The 14,658-nt window shown below is 46.4% G+C and overlaps 1 protein-coding gene across 1 annotated transcript in view; it reads right to left on the bottom strand.

Moving 5' to 3' along the window:
• Nucleotides 1-14,658, bottom strand: part of GTF3C3 (general transcription factor IIIC subunit 3) — a 106,611-nt gene that overhangs the window by 29,135 nt on the left and 62,818 nt on the right. The window contains exons 9-11 of the mRNA XM_082263797.1: nt 13,728-13,825; nt 11,619-11,790; nt 7,084-7,286 (exon numbers count right to left, since the gene is read on the bottom strand). Of these exons, the coding sequence (XP_082119923.1) occupies nt 7,084-7,286; nt 11,619-11,790; nt 13,728-13,825 (473 nt within the window). The remainder of the gene's footprint in view (nt 1-7,083; nt 7,287-11,618; nt 11,791-13,727; nt 13,826-14,658) is intronic.

The raw sequence follows: 14,658 nt of genomic DNA, 5'->3' as shown, positions 1-14,658 counted from the left end.
GCATTCTATGCCGGTGCTACGGTGCACATGTGTGTTTGCATGCTGCGTTCTATGCAGGTGCTACGATGCATGTGTGTTCCTGCATGTTGCATTTTCTGCAGGTGCTACAGTGCACGTGATTTTGCAGGTTGCGTTCTATGCAGGTGATACGGTACACATGTGTTTCTGCATGTTCCGTTCTATGCAGGTGCTATGGTGCACGTGTTTTCGCATGTTGCATTTTATTCAGGTGCTACGGTGCATGTGTGTTTTTGCATTCTGCGTTCTATGCAGGCGCTACGGTGCACGTGTGTTTTTGCATGTTGTGTTCTATGCAAGCACCACGGTGAACGCGTGTTTTAGCATGTTGCCTTCTATGAAGGTACTACGGTGCACATGTGTTTTTGCATACTGCATTCAATGCAGGTGCTACGTGCACATGTGTTTTTGCATGTTGCGTTCTATGCAGGTTATGGTGCATGCGATTTTGCAGGTTGCGTTTTATGCAGGTGCTACGGTGCATATGTGTTTTTGCATGTTCCGTTCTATGCAGGTGCTATGGTGCACATGTGTTTTTGCATGTTGCATTCTATTTAGGTGCTACAGTACATGTGTGTTTTTGCATGCTGCGTTCTATGTAGGTGCTAGGGTGCACATGTATTTTTGTACGTTGTATCCTATGCAGGTGCTATGGTGCATGTCTGTTGTGTTCTATGCCGGTGCTACGGTGAACGTGTGTTTTAGCATGTTGCCTTCTATGCAGGTGCTACGGTGCACATGTGTTTTTGAACGTTGCGTTCTATGCAGGTGCTACAGTGCACATGTGTTTTTGCAAGTTGCGTTTTATGCAGGTGCTATGGTGCACGTGTTTTTGCAGGATGCATTCTATGCAGGTGCTACAGTGCACGTGTTTTTTTCATGTTGAGTTCTATTTGGGTGCTACGGTGCACATGTGTTTTTGTATATTGCATTTCATGCAGGTGCTACAGTGCACGTGTGTTTTCGCATGTTGCGTTCTATGCAGGTGCACGTGATTTTGCAGGTTGCGTTCTATGCAGGTGCACGTGATTTTGCAGGTTGCGTTCTATGCAGGTGCTATGGTGCACATGTGTTTTCGCATGTTGCATTTTATTCAAGTGCTACGGTGCACATTTGTTTTTGCATATTGCGTTCTATGCAGGTGCACGTGTTTTTGAATGTTGCATTTTATTCAGGTGCTACAGTGCACGTGTGTTTTTGCATGCTGTGTTCTATGCAGGTGCTATGGTTTACATGTATTTTTGTACGTTGCGTTCTATGCAGGTGCTACGGCGCACATGCGTCTTTGCAGGATGCATTCTATGCAGGTGCTACAGTGCATGTGTTTTTGCATGTTACGTTTTATGCAGGTGCTACGGTGCACGTGTGTTTTTGCACGTTGTGTTCTATGCAGGTGCTATGGGTCATGTGATTTTGCAGGTTGTGTTCTATGCAGGTGTTGCGGTGCACGTGTGTTTTCGCATGTTGCATGTTATTCAGGTGCTACGGTGCACGTGTGTTTTTGTACGTTGCGTTCTATGCAGGTACTATGGTGCATGTGATTTTGCAGGTTGTGTTCTATGCAGGTGCTACGGTGTACGTGTGTTTTCACATGTTGCATTTTATGCAGATGCTATTGTGCACGTGTGTTTTTGCATGCTGCGTTCTATGCAGGTGCTACAGTGCACATATGAACGTTGAGTGTTTTTGCACATTGTGTTTAGGGCCCAATATTCAAATATCGTACCAAAAAGTGCATGACCCCCTTTCTTTTCCAACCGCGTCGCACCAAAATCTATGGCGCTTTGTTCCCATACGTTATGGTGTGTGCATTCATATGCACATTAGCAAGGTAATATGGGGTGCCATTAAAAATAATGGCACCATCATGCGCCTGCAAAAGGAATGCACATTTTGAGCATTGCAGGAACTTTTGCGATTTTGCGTGCATTCCCGCATCGCACAGATGATAGCCTAGCCTTCAACTTTTAATGCACACCTGGCATCTAAAAGTATTTTTCACCCCAAAGGGTTCAATGTAAGTTTGAGTTTCAGCAAACCCTTGTGCAGACAATCCCATTACTTCTGGAGAGTGAGTCACACAACAAGCAGTTCCCATAATTCTTTCATCTATTCTTTGATGCTTATAAGCGTGATTCAAACACGCAAACATAGCGCACATGTTTTCAGATAGAAATTATTACAGATGTCCTGGTGATGTAATGGGGGTGCCAGCACATTGCACAAGGACATTGCAAAAAGTTCTGAAAATAGGAAAGCTGGAAGAGAGGAAAATACACAACAAGTGTTATGAAAGAGCTGACGACAGACCGTCCGGGAAATTCACTGCAGGAAAAATGAACCTCAGAGGTGATATAATTGCCATGTACAAATATATACACTGACCATCCAAAAACAAATATAAAAACCAAAAAGTCCAATCTGCAGCACCTTGTACATTTATTAAGAGAGTCAAAAACTGATTATATATTGAAACTTGATGAGTTTTTAAGCAATAAATCTACAAGGTGGTGCAGATTGGACTTTTTGGTTTTTCTACATATTGGAGCTTGGGTGAGATATATATATATATATATATATATATATATATATATATATACACACAGTGGGGATCGAAAGTTTGGGCACCCCAGGTAAAAATTTGTATTAATGTGCATAAAGAAGCCAAAGAAAGATGGAAAAATCTCCAAAAGGCATCAAATTACAGATTAGACATTCTTATAATATGTCAACAAAAGTTAGATTTTATTAGATTTTATTTCCATCATTGACACTTTCAAAATTACAGAAAACAAAAAAATATATGTGTGTGTGTATACACTGCTCAAAAAAATTACACTTTGAAAACACATCAGATCTCAATAGGAAAAAATCTCATGCTGGATATCTATACTGGTATGGACTGGGTAATGTGTTAGGATCTATACTGGTATGGACTGGGTAATGTGTTAGGATCTATACTGGTATGGACTGGGTAATATGTTAGGATCTATACTGGTATGGACTGAGTAATGTGTTAGGATCTATACTGGTATGGACTGGGTAATGTGTTAGGATCTATACTGGTATGGACTGGGTAATGTGTTAGGATCTATACTGGTATGGACTGGGTAATGTGTTAGCATCTATACTGGTATGGACTGGGTAATGTGTTAGGATCTATACTGGTATGGACTGAGTAATGTGTTAGGATCTATACTGGTATGGACTGGGTAATGTGTTAGGATCTATACTGGTATGGACTAGGTAATGTGTTAGGATCTATACTGGTATGGGCTGGGTAATGTTTTAGGATCTATAATTGGATATGGACTGGGTAATGTGTTAGGATCTATACTGGTATAGACTGGGTAATGTGTTAGGATCTATACTGGTATGGACTGGGTAATGTGTTATGGTCTATACTGGTATGGACTGGGTAATATGTTAGGATCTATACTGGTATGGACTGGGTAATGTGTTATGGTCTATACTGGTATGGACTGGGTAATGTGTTAGGAACTATACTGGTATGGACTGGGTAATGTGTTAGGACATATACTGGTATGGACTGGATAATGTGTTAGGATCTATACTGGTATGGACTGGGTAATGTGTTAGGATCTATACTGGTATGGACTGGGTAATGTGTTAGGATCTATACTGATATGGACTGGGTAATGTGTTAGGATCTATACTGATATGGACTGGGTAATGTGTTAGGATCTATACTGGTATGGACTGGGTAATGTGTTATGGTCTATACTGGTATAGACTGGGTAATGTGTTAGGATCTATACTGGTATGGACTGGGTAATGTGTTAGGATCTATACTGGTATGGACTGGGTAATGTGTTAGGATCTATACTGGTATGGACTGGGTAATGTGTTAGGATCTATACTGGTATGGACTGGGTAATGTGTTATGGTCTATACTGGTATGGACTGGGTAATATGTTAGGATCTATACTGGTATGGACTGGGTAATGTGTTATGGTCTATACTGGTATGGACTGGGTAATGTGTTAGGAACTATACTGGTATGGACTGGGTAATGTGTTAGGACATATACTGGTATGGACTGGATAATGTGTTAGGATCTATACTGGTATGGACTGGGTAATGTGTTAGGATCTATACTGGTATGGACTGGGTAATGTGTTAGGATCTATACTGGTATGGACTGGGTAATATGTTAGGATCTATACTGGTATGGACTGAGTAATGTGTTAGGATCTATACTGGTATGGACTGGGTAATGTGTTAGGATCTATACTGGTATGGACTGGGTAATGTGTTAGGATCTATACTGGTATGGACTGGGTAATGTGTTAGCATCTATACTGGTATGGACTGGGTAATGTGTTAGGATCTATACTGGTATGGACTGAGTAATGTGTTAGGATCTATACTGGTATGGACTGGGTAATGTGTTAGGATCTATACTGGTATGGACTAGGTAATGTGTTAGGATCTATACTGGTATGGGCTGGGTAATGTTTTAGGATCTATAATTGGATATGGACTGGGTAATGTGTTAGGATCTATACTGGTATAGACTGGGTAATGTGTTAGGATCTATACTGGTATGGACTGGGTAATGTGTTATGGTCTATACTGGTATGGACTGGGTAATATGTTAGGATCTATACTGGTATGGACTGGGTAATGTGTTATGGTCTATACTGGTATGGACTGGGTAATGTGTTAGGAACTATACTGGTATGGACTGGGTAATGTGTTAGGACATATACTGGTATGGACTGGATAATGTGTTAGGATCTATACTGGTATGGACTGGGTAATGTGTTAGGATCTATACTGGTATGGACTGGGTAATGTGTTAGGATCTATACTGATATGGACTGGGTAATGTGTTAGGATCTATACTGATATGGACTGGGTAATGTGTTAGGATCTATACTGGTATGGACTGGGTAATGTGTTATGGTCTATACTGGTATAGACTGGGTAATGTGTTAGGATCTATACTGGTATGGACTGGGTAATGTGTTAGGATCTATACTGGTATGGACTGGGTAATGTGTTAGGATCTATACTGGTATGGACTGGGTAATGTGTTAGGATCTATACTGGTATGGACTGGGTAATGTGTTATGGTCTATACTGGTATGGACTGGGTAATATGTTAGGATCTATACTGGTATGGACTGGGTAATGTGTTATGGTCTATACTGGTATGGACTGGGTAATGTGTTAGGAACTATACTGGTATGGACTGGGTAATGTGTTAGGACATATACTGGTATGGACTGGATAATGTGTTAGGATCTATACTGGTATGGACTGGGTAATGTGTTAGGATCTATACTGGTATGGACTGGGTAATGTGTTAGGATCTATACTGATATGGACTGGGTAATGTGTTAGGATCTATACTGATATGGACTGGGTAATGTGTTAGGATCTATACTGGTATGGACTGGGTAATGTGTTATGGTCTATACTGGTATAGACTGGGTAATGTGTTAGGATCTATACTGGTATGGACTGGGTAATGTGTTAGGATCTATACTGGTATGGACTGGGTAATGTGTTAGGATCTATACTGGTATGGACTGGGTAATGTGTTAGGATCTATACTGGTATGGACTGGGTAATGTGTAAGGGTCTTTACTGGTATAGACTGGGTAATGTGTTAGGCTCTATACTGGTATGGACTGGGTAATGTGTTAGGATCTATACTTGTATGGACTGGGTAACGTGTTAGGATCTATACTTGTATGGACTGGGTAACATGTTAGGATCTATACTGGTATGGACTGGGTAATATGTTAGGATCTATACTGGTATGGACTGGGTAATGTGTTAGGATCTATACTGATATGGACTGGGTAATATGTTAGGATCTATACTGGTATGGACTGGGTAATGTGTTAGGATCTATACTGGTATGGACTGGGTAATGTGTTAGGGTCTATACTGGTATGGACTGGGTAATGTGTTAGGATCTATACTGGCATGGACTGGGTAATGTGTTAGGATCTATACTGATATGGACTGGGTAATGTTTTAGGATCTACAGAGTCTGGGTTCCATAGGGATGAACCACAGTCCTGTACCTGGGATGTTTTAACGTGTGGCACAAAGTACCGAGGTGACTGCCCTTGCAGAATGCAGTGCTTGAAGCAATATTACAGGCTGACCCCACATCATGGGGTCTGTGTATGGCAACCAAGGTTAGACCGAGGCTGCACTGATCCAGATGCATTGCTACTATTGGGGTACTAGAAGATAGTGAGGAGATAACCAAAGAGTTGATTGACGAATCTAAAGGAGTGGTCTCAAAACTGAGGCCCTTTGCTTGCTTTTATCTGGTCCTTGGGGGCACTATTTAATCCTCCGACACCAAAAATGAGGCATAACCCCCCCCCCCAACACAAACTAAGAGGCACAATTCCTCCCAATAACAGGGTGTAATTCTTCCTAGTGATACCAACAATAGGGCATGATTCTTCCCACCCAACGACACCAACAATAGGGCATGATTCTTCCCACCCAACGACACCAACAATGGGGCATGATTCTTCCCATCCAACGATACCAACGATGGGGCATGATTCTTCCCACCCAACGACACCAACGATGGGGCATGATTCTTCCCACCCAACGACACCAACGATGGGGCACATTTCCTCTCACTGACACCCAAAATGGGGCATTATTTACTCCCACTGATGGCAGGACATGATCTCCCAATGGCCACAGTCCAGCCCCAAAGCTAGTTGGCCAAGAACGATATGAAGGAAAAGAGTTCCATCACCTTAATACACTAGCAAAAAAACTGGGAATTCACAGAGTGGGGTAGAGTTATATAGGGGGATGCCCAGGGGACATGTCCTTTAAAGCTTTGCCAGAGTCCAATCATCTGAAGGCACGGGCCTATAACCCAGGGTCTATGAATACCAAGGCTGAGTCCTATACTGTACAATGAAGACATACGCTCTGCTCTACAACCCTATCAATGTTAATCCACCATTTGCTGGGCCCCCCTTTGGTATCACATTCCAATAATAACATGCCAAGAGAAGATAACCTTTAGTGAAGCCACTAGGTTCCTCCTACCTGCTGGGCAGCATTTGCATCTTGTGCCAACGTATCCGGGTCATACATCGGTTCCAAAGCTTCCAGAGCTTTCTCGGGATGTCCCAACTGTTGTTCAAGAGTAGAAAGGGAAATCCTGGCATCCAAGTGTAATGGTGCCATTTCCACCACCTTACTGTAACTCTCCGCAGCCTTTTCCATATGACCCAGAGCCTTCAAACAGTCTGTGAGAGAAGACGAATAAGAACAAAATATAGGAAATGGGCGGGGCTTTCCTGGTGCCATCCAACCAGAAACACAGGTTATTCAATAAAATTTATATTTATCATAAATCCATATTATTAAAATTCCATACACCAACATAGATACAGCGTTCAAAATGAAGGACCTATTGCATGTAATAAAAGCCTCTGATGACTTGTCCTTCTAAATTGAAGAGACTCAACGCGTTCCATCAAAAAGCTTCATCAGGAGAATGGAGGCATACCGTATATACTTGAGTATAAGCCGACTTTTTCAGCATGTTTTTTTTATACTAAAAAAGCCCCCCTTGGCTTATACTCGAGTCACAGTCTCACTTGCGCCACCGCTCAGGAAAGCCCATACACGTACAGCTATTCCCGGGCATACGGCGCATGCGCGGTGACGTGTTGGCGCCAAGTGGCTCAATTTTTAAATGTAAGGCGGAAAGGTAAGTGAGACTCCTCCGCACGCAGCCTCTGCATCTCCTCAGGAGATGCAGTGCTGCAGGCATGGTACAGGAGATTCTTATGAGCTCTAAAAGGCAGGGGGCGAGGATCTGACGTCACACACTGCACAGCATAGAGGGAGCCGAGTGTAATCTGAGACTTGAATGTAGAGAAAGGACACACCCCCCTTCTTCACAGTCTCATTTGGGAAACATGCACAGCTGAGGCTGCTAATCACAGTCTGTGTGCTGCACTTCCCTACCTCCCATGGAGTCAGCATCGCCTCTCAGACGTGACTCTGCAAATAGCAATGGAATCAGAGAGGAGACAGAAATCACACTGGGGTGCTTTGGATCGAGGCAAGGACACACTATAGAATCATACGCTTTGTTCATTTTTCATTTCAGAGGCAGTGGAGGCTGGTGCTCCATGGGCCAGGGGGGTGGGCGGCAGACGGGTCGCACCATACACCCCCCCCGGACCACACCAGACCACACACCCCCGGACCACAGCATAACAGTACAGGACCCCCCGGACCACACCCCCCCGGACCACAGCATGACAGTACAGGACCCCCCCCCTCCAGCATGACAGTACAGGACCCCCGGCTCACTCACCCATCTGCAGCTGCAGGAGGCGGCGGCGGCTTCTTCTCTGTCTTCTGCGTCTCCTCCCTCCTCCTCCATGCCCAATGGCATGGCTTCTCCTTTCGGCCAATCAGGAAACAGGTCTCAGGACCCGCTTCCTGATTGCCCAGGAGGAGGATCCATGTGACAATAGCGAATTTACATTCACTATTGTCACACAACTAGGTGGGATCAGGGCGCAGTGCTCTGCGCCCCGAGCCCACCCCCTTTTTTTATTGAGTCTCTGGCTCTAATCACATGGCTAAAAAAAAAAAAAAAAAAAAACCCCCATTGAGGTCCATGCGTCCCGTACCCCGCATGTAGATTAGGGGGCCGGACGCATGGATAGGCGCCCCCGATGCACCAGCCGCCACTGTTCAGAGCTTTAAAACCACTTCCCGACTGCCTACTGCTTTGTCCGTCAATGAACAAAGAGAAAATAGCTTGGTCATGAAGGGGGGGGGGGGGGGTAAATCTTCCGGGGCTGAAGTGGGTAAATACGAGATCTCAGACAGGTTTGTGGCCTCCGGATCTCTCATGGGTTTGTTCATACATGTCTCTCTCTCTCTTTCCTGTAACCTTCTCACCTCTCTGTTGATGTAACCCAACCGTCAATCATTTTTCCTCTCTCTCTATGATGTTTCTCATGGAATGCGGTAATCCGGCTGTACCTGGCACCGCACACGCCTGACATGGAAAAAGAGATTCTTCACGTCTTACAGCGAAACCAGATATTCCATGCTAAAGCCAAAAAACCTGCGCTGGATAGGACAAATCCTCGACCCTAAGGAAGAACTGCTGGCAAACCTGCCAAAAGAGTTTGATTTCTGTCCATCCACTCCCGAGATTCACACAGCTCTGCCACACAGCACAGGTCTATTCTAACCCCTTTCCGCCTGCCCTGGCATCCCTTTAAAAACGTTCAAATGCCCAGGAAGGATCAGTGATCATGTGGCCACTGTGATTGGCTGTCCAAGTGGTCACATGATCAAGAGCTAGCCCTGTTGGCTGCTAAAGATTAGTCCGGATGCAGAGACCATAGACACACACAGAGCAGCTCAGCCACGCCCACTCTCCCCCCCCCCCCCTGGCTGCCGATGGATAGTCCGGGTGCAGAGTCCATAGACACACACAGTGCAGCTCGGCCACTCCCACTCTCCCCCACCCTCCTCCATTGGCTCCTGATGGATAGTCCGGGTGCAGAGTCCATAGGCACACACACAGAGCAGCTCAGTCATGCCCACTCTCTCCCCCCCCCCCATTGGCTCCTGATGGATAGTCTGGGTGCAGAGTCCATAGACACACACAGAGCAGCTCAGCCACGCCCACTCTCCCCCCCCCCCCCCATTGGCTCCTGATGGATAGTCTGGGTGCAGAGTCCATAGACACACACAGAGCAGCTCAGCCACGCTCACTCCCCCCCCCCCCCATTGGCTCCTGATGGATAGTCTGGGTGCAGAGTCCATAGACACACACAGAGCAGCTCAGCCACGCCCACTCTCCCCCCCCCCCATTGGCTCCTGATGGATAGTCTGGGTGCAGAGTCCATAGACACACACAGAGCAGCTCAGCCACGCCCACTCTCCCCCCCCCCATTGGCTCCTGATGGATAGTCTGGGTGCAGAGTCCATAGACACACACAGAGCAGCTCAGCCACGCCCACTCCCCCCCCCCATTGGCTCCTGATGGATAGTCTGGGTGCAGAGTCCATAGACACACACACAGAGCAGCTCAGTCATGCCCACTCTCTCCCCCCCCCCCATTGGCTCCTGATGGATAGTCTGGGTGCAGAGTCCATAGACACACACAGAGCAGCTCAGCCACGCCCACTCTCCCCCCCCCCCCCCATTGGCTCCTGATGGATAGTCTGGGTGCAGAGTCCATAGACACACACAGAGCAGCTCAGCCACGCTCACTCCCCCCCCCCCCCCATTGGCTCCTGATGGATAGTCTGGGTGCAGAGTCCATAGACACACACAGAGCAGCTCAGCCACGCCCACTCTCCCCCCCCCCCCATTGGCTCCTGATGGATAGTCTGGGTGCAGAGTCCATAGACACACACAGAGCAGCTCAGCCACGCCCACTCTCCCCCCCCCCCCATTGGCTCCTGATGGATAGTCTGGGTGCAGAGTCCATAGACACACACAGAGCAGCTCAGCCACGCCCACTCCCCCCCCCCCATTGGCTCCTGATGGATAGTCTGGGTGCAGAGTCCATAGACACACACAGAGCAGCTCAGCCACGCCCACTCTCTCCCCCCCCCCCATTGGCTCCTGATGGATAGTCCGGGTGCAGAGTCCATAGACACACACAGAGCAGCTCAGCCACGCCCACTCTCTCCCCCCCCCCCCATTGGCTCCTGATGGATAGTCCGGGTGCAGAGTCTATAGACACACACAGAGCAGCTCAGCCACGCCCACTCTCACCCCCGTTGGCTGTCGATGGATAGTCCAGATGCAGAGACCATAGACACACACAGAGCAGCTCAGCCACGCCCACTCTCACCCCCGTTGGCTGTCGATGGATAGTCCAGATGCAGAGACCATAGACACACACAGAGCAGCTCAGCCGCGCCCACTCCCCCCACCCCCACCCCCCCTTACCAGGGTGTCTCCTGTACAGAGTCTCCTATAAGACCAGGAAGAAAGACCTGAGCTGCAGCAGATGATACAGCACTCGATTGAGAGAGAACTCATGGCTCCTTGCCGTTGACTCCTTGTGCTGCTGCTCCCTTCTCCAGTCTGAGCTCTGCTGTACAGGCCATCGTAAGAAATGGATTCCACAATCCAAAAAACCCATGTGTGATTTATTTATGGAGACATCAGGGGTTTAAAAGATGCCTCAGCAGCCTTCCATAAAAAGCTAATGGAGCACAGATGGCGTTCCATTAGCTTCCTCCCCGGGCATACTGACGGACCAAGAAGGGGCGCTTCCGTTCCATTAGCAGGAAGCGGAGATGTTTGCTGATCTCCCTCCCCTCTACCCGGCGGCACCACGCCATGCCGGTCCCGGGTCCATTGATGGGCGAGTGGAGCAGGAGAAACATGGTGAGGTTGCGCGGTGGGGTTGCGCAGTGGGGTTGCGCCCAAGGGAGGGAAAAAAACTTATGGGGGTGAGTGGAAGTTATCCGGCAGCTGTCACTTCCGTATGACAGACCCCTTGCCGCCACCGCTGCGTGCCGTAGAGGGCAGAGCGCCTTGTGTTTGCCGTCACTGCTGGTAGTAGAATCCCGACCACTTACCTGCATGGCGCAGCCACACCACAGCCATGTTATATTTTTCGGAGCACACCAAAGCGCTCAGGAGAGGCAAAGCAGAATTATATTCTCCGATGTCAATATACCCCTCGGCGACATCCAGATACAAATCCCCAACTTCCTCCGGATTCTGCTCCATTAGGGATGTAAGCATCGGCTAAGAAAAAAGAAAAATCACAATAAATATAGATAAATAATTTACCGCCATTCATTTCCCAATAATTATATCAGGCAGCAGCACGTTACATACAGTATCTCACAAAAGTAAGTACACCCCTCCCATTTTTGTCAATATTTTATTCTATCTTTTCATGTGACAACACTGAAGAAATGACACTTTGCTACAATGTAAAGTAGTGAGTGTACAGCTTGTATAACAGTGTAAATTTGCTGTCCCCTCAAAATAACTCAACACACAGCCATTAATGTCTAAACCGCTGGCAACAATAGTGAGTACACCCCTATGTGAAAATGTCCAAATTGGGCCCAAAGTGTCAATATTTTGTGTGGCCGCCATTATTTTCCAGCACTGCCTTAACCCTCTTGGGCATGGAGTTCACCAGAGCTTCACAGGTTGCCACTGGAGTCCTCTTCCCCTCCTCCATGACGACATCACAGAGCTGGTGGATGTTAGAGACCTTGCGCTCCTCCACTTTCTGTTTGAGGATGCCCCACAGATGCTCAATAGGGTTTGGGTCTGGAGACATGCTTGGCCAGTCCATCACCTTTACCCTCAGCTTCTTTAGCAAGGCAGTGGTCATCTTGGAGGTGTGTTTGGGGTCGTTATGTTGGAATACTGCCCTGCTGCCCAGTCTCTGAAGGGAGGGGATCATGCTCTGCTTCAGTATGTCACAGTACATGTTGGCATTCATGGTTCCCTCAATGAACTGTAGCTCCCCAGTCCCGGCAGCACTCGTGCAGCCCCAGACCATGACACTCCCACCACCATGCCTGACTGTAGGGAAGACACACTTGTCTTTGTACTCCTCACCTGGTTGCCGCCACACACGCCTGACACCATCTGAACCAAATAAGTTTATCTTGGTCTCATCAGAGCACAGGAGATGGTTCCAGTAATCCATGTCCTTAGTCTGCTTGTCTCCAGGAAACTGTTTGCGGACTTTCTTGTGCATCATCTTTAGAAGAGGCTTCCTTCTGTGATGACAGCCATGCAGACCAATTTGATGCAGTGTGCGGCGTATGGTCTGAGCACTGACAGGCTGACCCCCACCCCTTAGACCTCTGCAGCAATGCTGGCAGCACTCATATGTCTATTTCCCAAAGACAACTTCTGGATATGACGCTGAGCACGTGCACTCAACTTCTTTGGTGGACCATGGTGAGGCCTGTTCTGAGTGGAATCTGTCCTGTTAAACCACTGTATGGTCTTGGCCACCGTGCTGCAGCTCAGTTTCAGGGTCTTGGCAATCTTCTTATAGCCTAGGCCATCTTTATGTAAAGCAAAAGTTATTTTTTTCAGATCCTCAGAGAGCTCTTTGCCATGAGGTGCCATGTTGAACTTCCAGTGACCAGTATGAGAGAGTGAGAGCGATAACACCAAATTTAACACACCTGCTCCCCATTCACACCTGAGACCTTGTAACACTAACGAGTCACATGACACTGGGGAGGGAAAATTTGGCCCAATTTGGACATTGTCACTTAGGGGTGTACTCACTTTTGTTGCCAGCGGTTTAGACATTAATGGCTGTGTGTTGAGTTATTCTGAGGAGACAGCAAATTTACACTGTTATACAAGCTGTACACTCACTACTTTACATTGTAGCAAAGTGTCATTTCTTCAGTGTTGTCACATGAAAAGATAGAATAAAATATTTACAGAAATGTGAGGGGTGTACTCACTTTTGTGAGATACTCTGTGTGTGTGTGTGTGTGTGTGTATATATATAAATATATATATATATATATATATATATATATATATATATATATATATATATATATATATACATATACACATTATATATATATATATATACACACACACACATATATATATATATATATATACTGTATATATATATATATATATTTTTTTTTATACTGTAAATGATATTTAGTCGTATGACTTACACCGACGGGTTCTAGGATATTCAGGTGAATCAAACAAAGCATCATCTTCACTGTGATATCAATTGGGACGCCTTCCGGAACATTACAGATAACAATTTCTAAAAAAATAAAGAAAATACATAATACGAGATTATCCGGGTGGAAAAACAGACATTTATCGAATCCAATAAATACATTTTATTAGAAGAAGGTAAAGAGGAAGTTTATTGTCACCTTCTAGTCCAGGTAATGTAGTGCATGCGCCCTTCCAACTAATATTCTGTAAAACTTGAGGAACGAAGTTCTTGCCCAAAAGGAAGATGGTGGCTTCTGGGAATCCACCCGAAAGGGAAAGTTCCGCTTGTTTGTATCCTCCTCCCCTCCACTGCCACATTTGGCACTTTTCAGTTTGGGGATCTAAAATCCCTGCGACTTACAGTATACTGTATATACTTGACTATAAGCTGACTTTTTCAGCATGTTTTTTTTGTGCTGAAAAAGCCCCCTCGGCTTATACTCGAGTCACAGTCTCACTTACCTTTTAAAAATGGCACCGCCCGGTGCCAACACGTCACCGTGCATGCGCCGTCTACCCGGGAATAGCCAAACGTGTACGGGCTTTCCTGAGCATCGGCGGTGCATGCGCGGTGACGTGTTGGCGCCATTTTTAAATGTAAGGTGCCTCACCGACAGATTAGTGAGACTCCTCCACAGCCCCTGCATTTCCTCATGCAGCACTGCATCTCCTGTACCATGCCTGTACCATCTCCTGTACCATGCCTGAACCATCTCCTGTGCCATGCCAGAACCATCTCCTGTGCCATGCCAGAACCATCTCCTGTGCCATGCCTGTACCATCTCCTGTGCCATGCCAGAACCATCTCCTGTCCCATGCCTGAACCATCTCCTGTGCTATGCCAGAACCATCTCCTGTGCCATGCCAGAACCATAT

This window comes from Pelophylax lessonae (assembly GCF_965119305.1).
Source record: "Pelophylax lessonae genome assembly, chromosome: 7".
Taxonomy (NCBI): Eukaryota; Metazoa; Chordata; class Amphibia; order Anura; family Ranidae; genus Pelophylax; species Pelophylax lessonae.
This window is presented reverse-complemented; position numbering and strand designations above follow the sequence as displayed.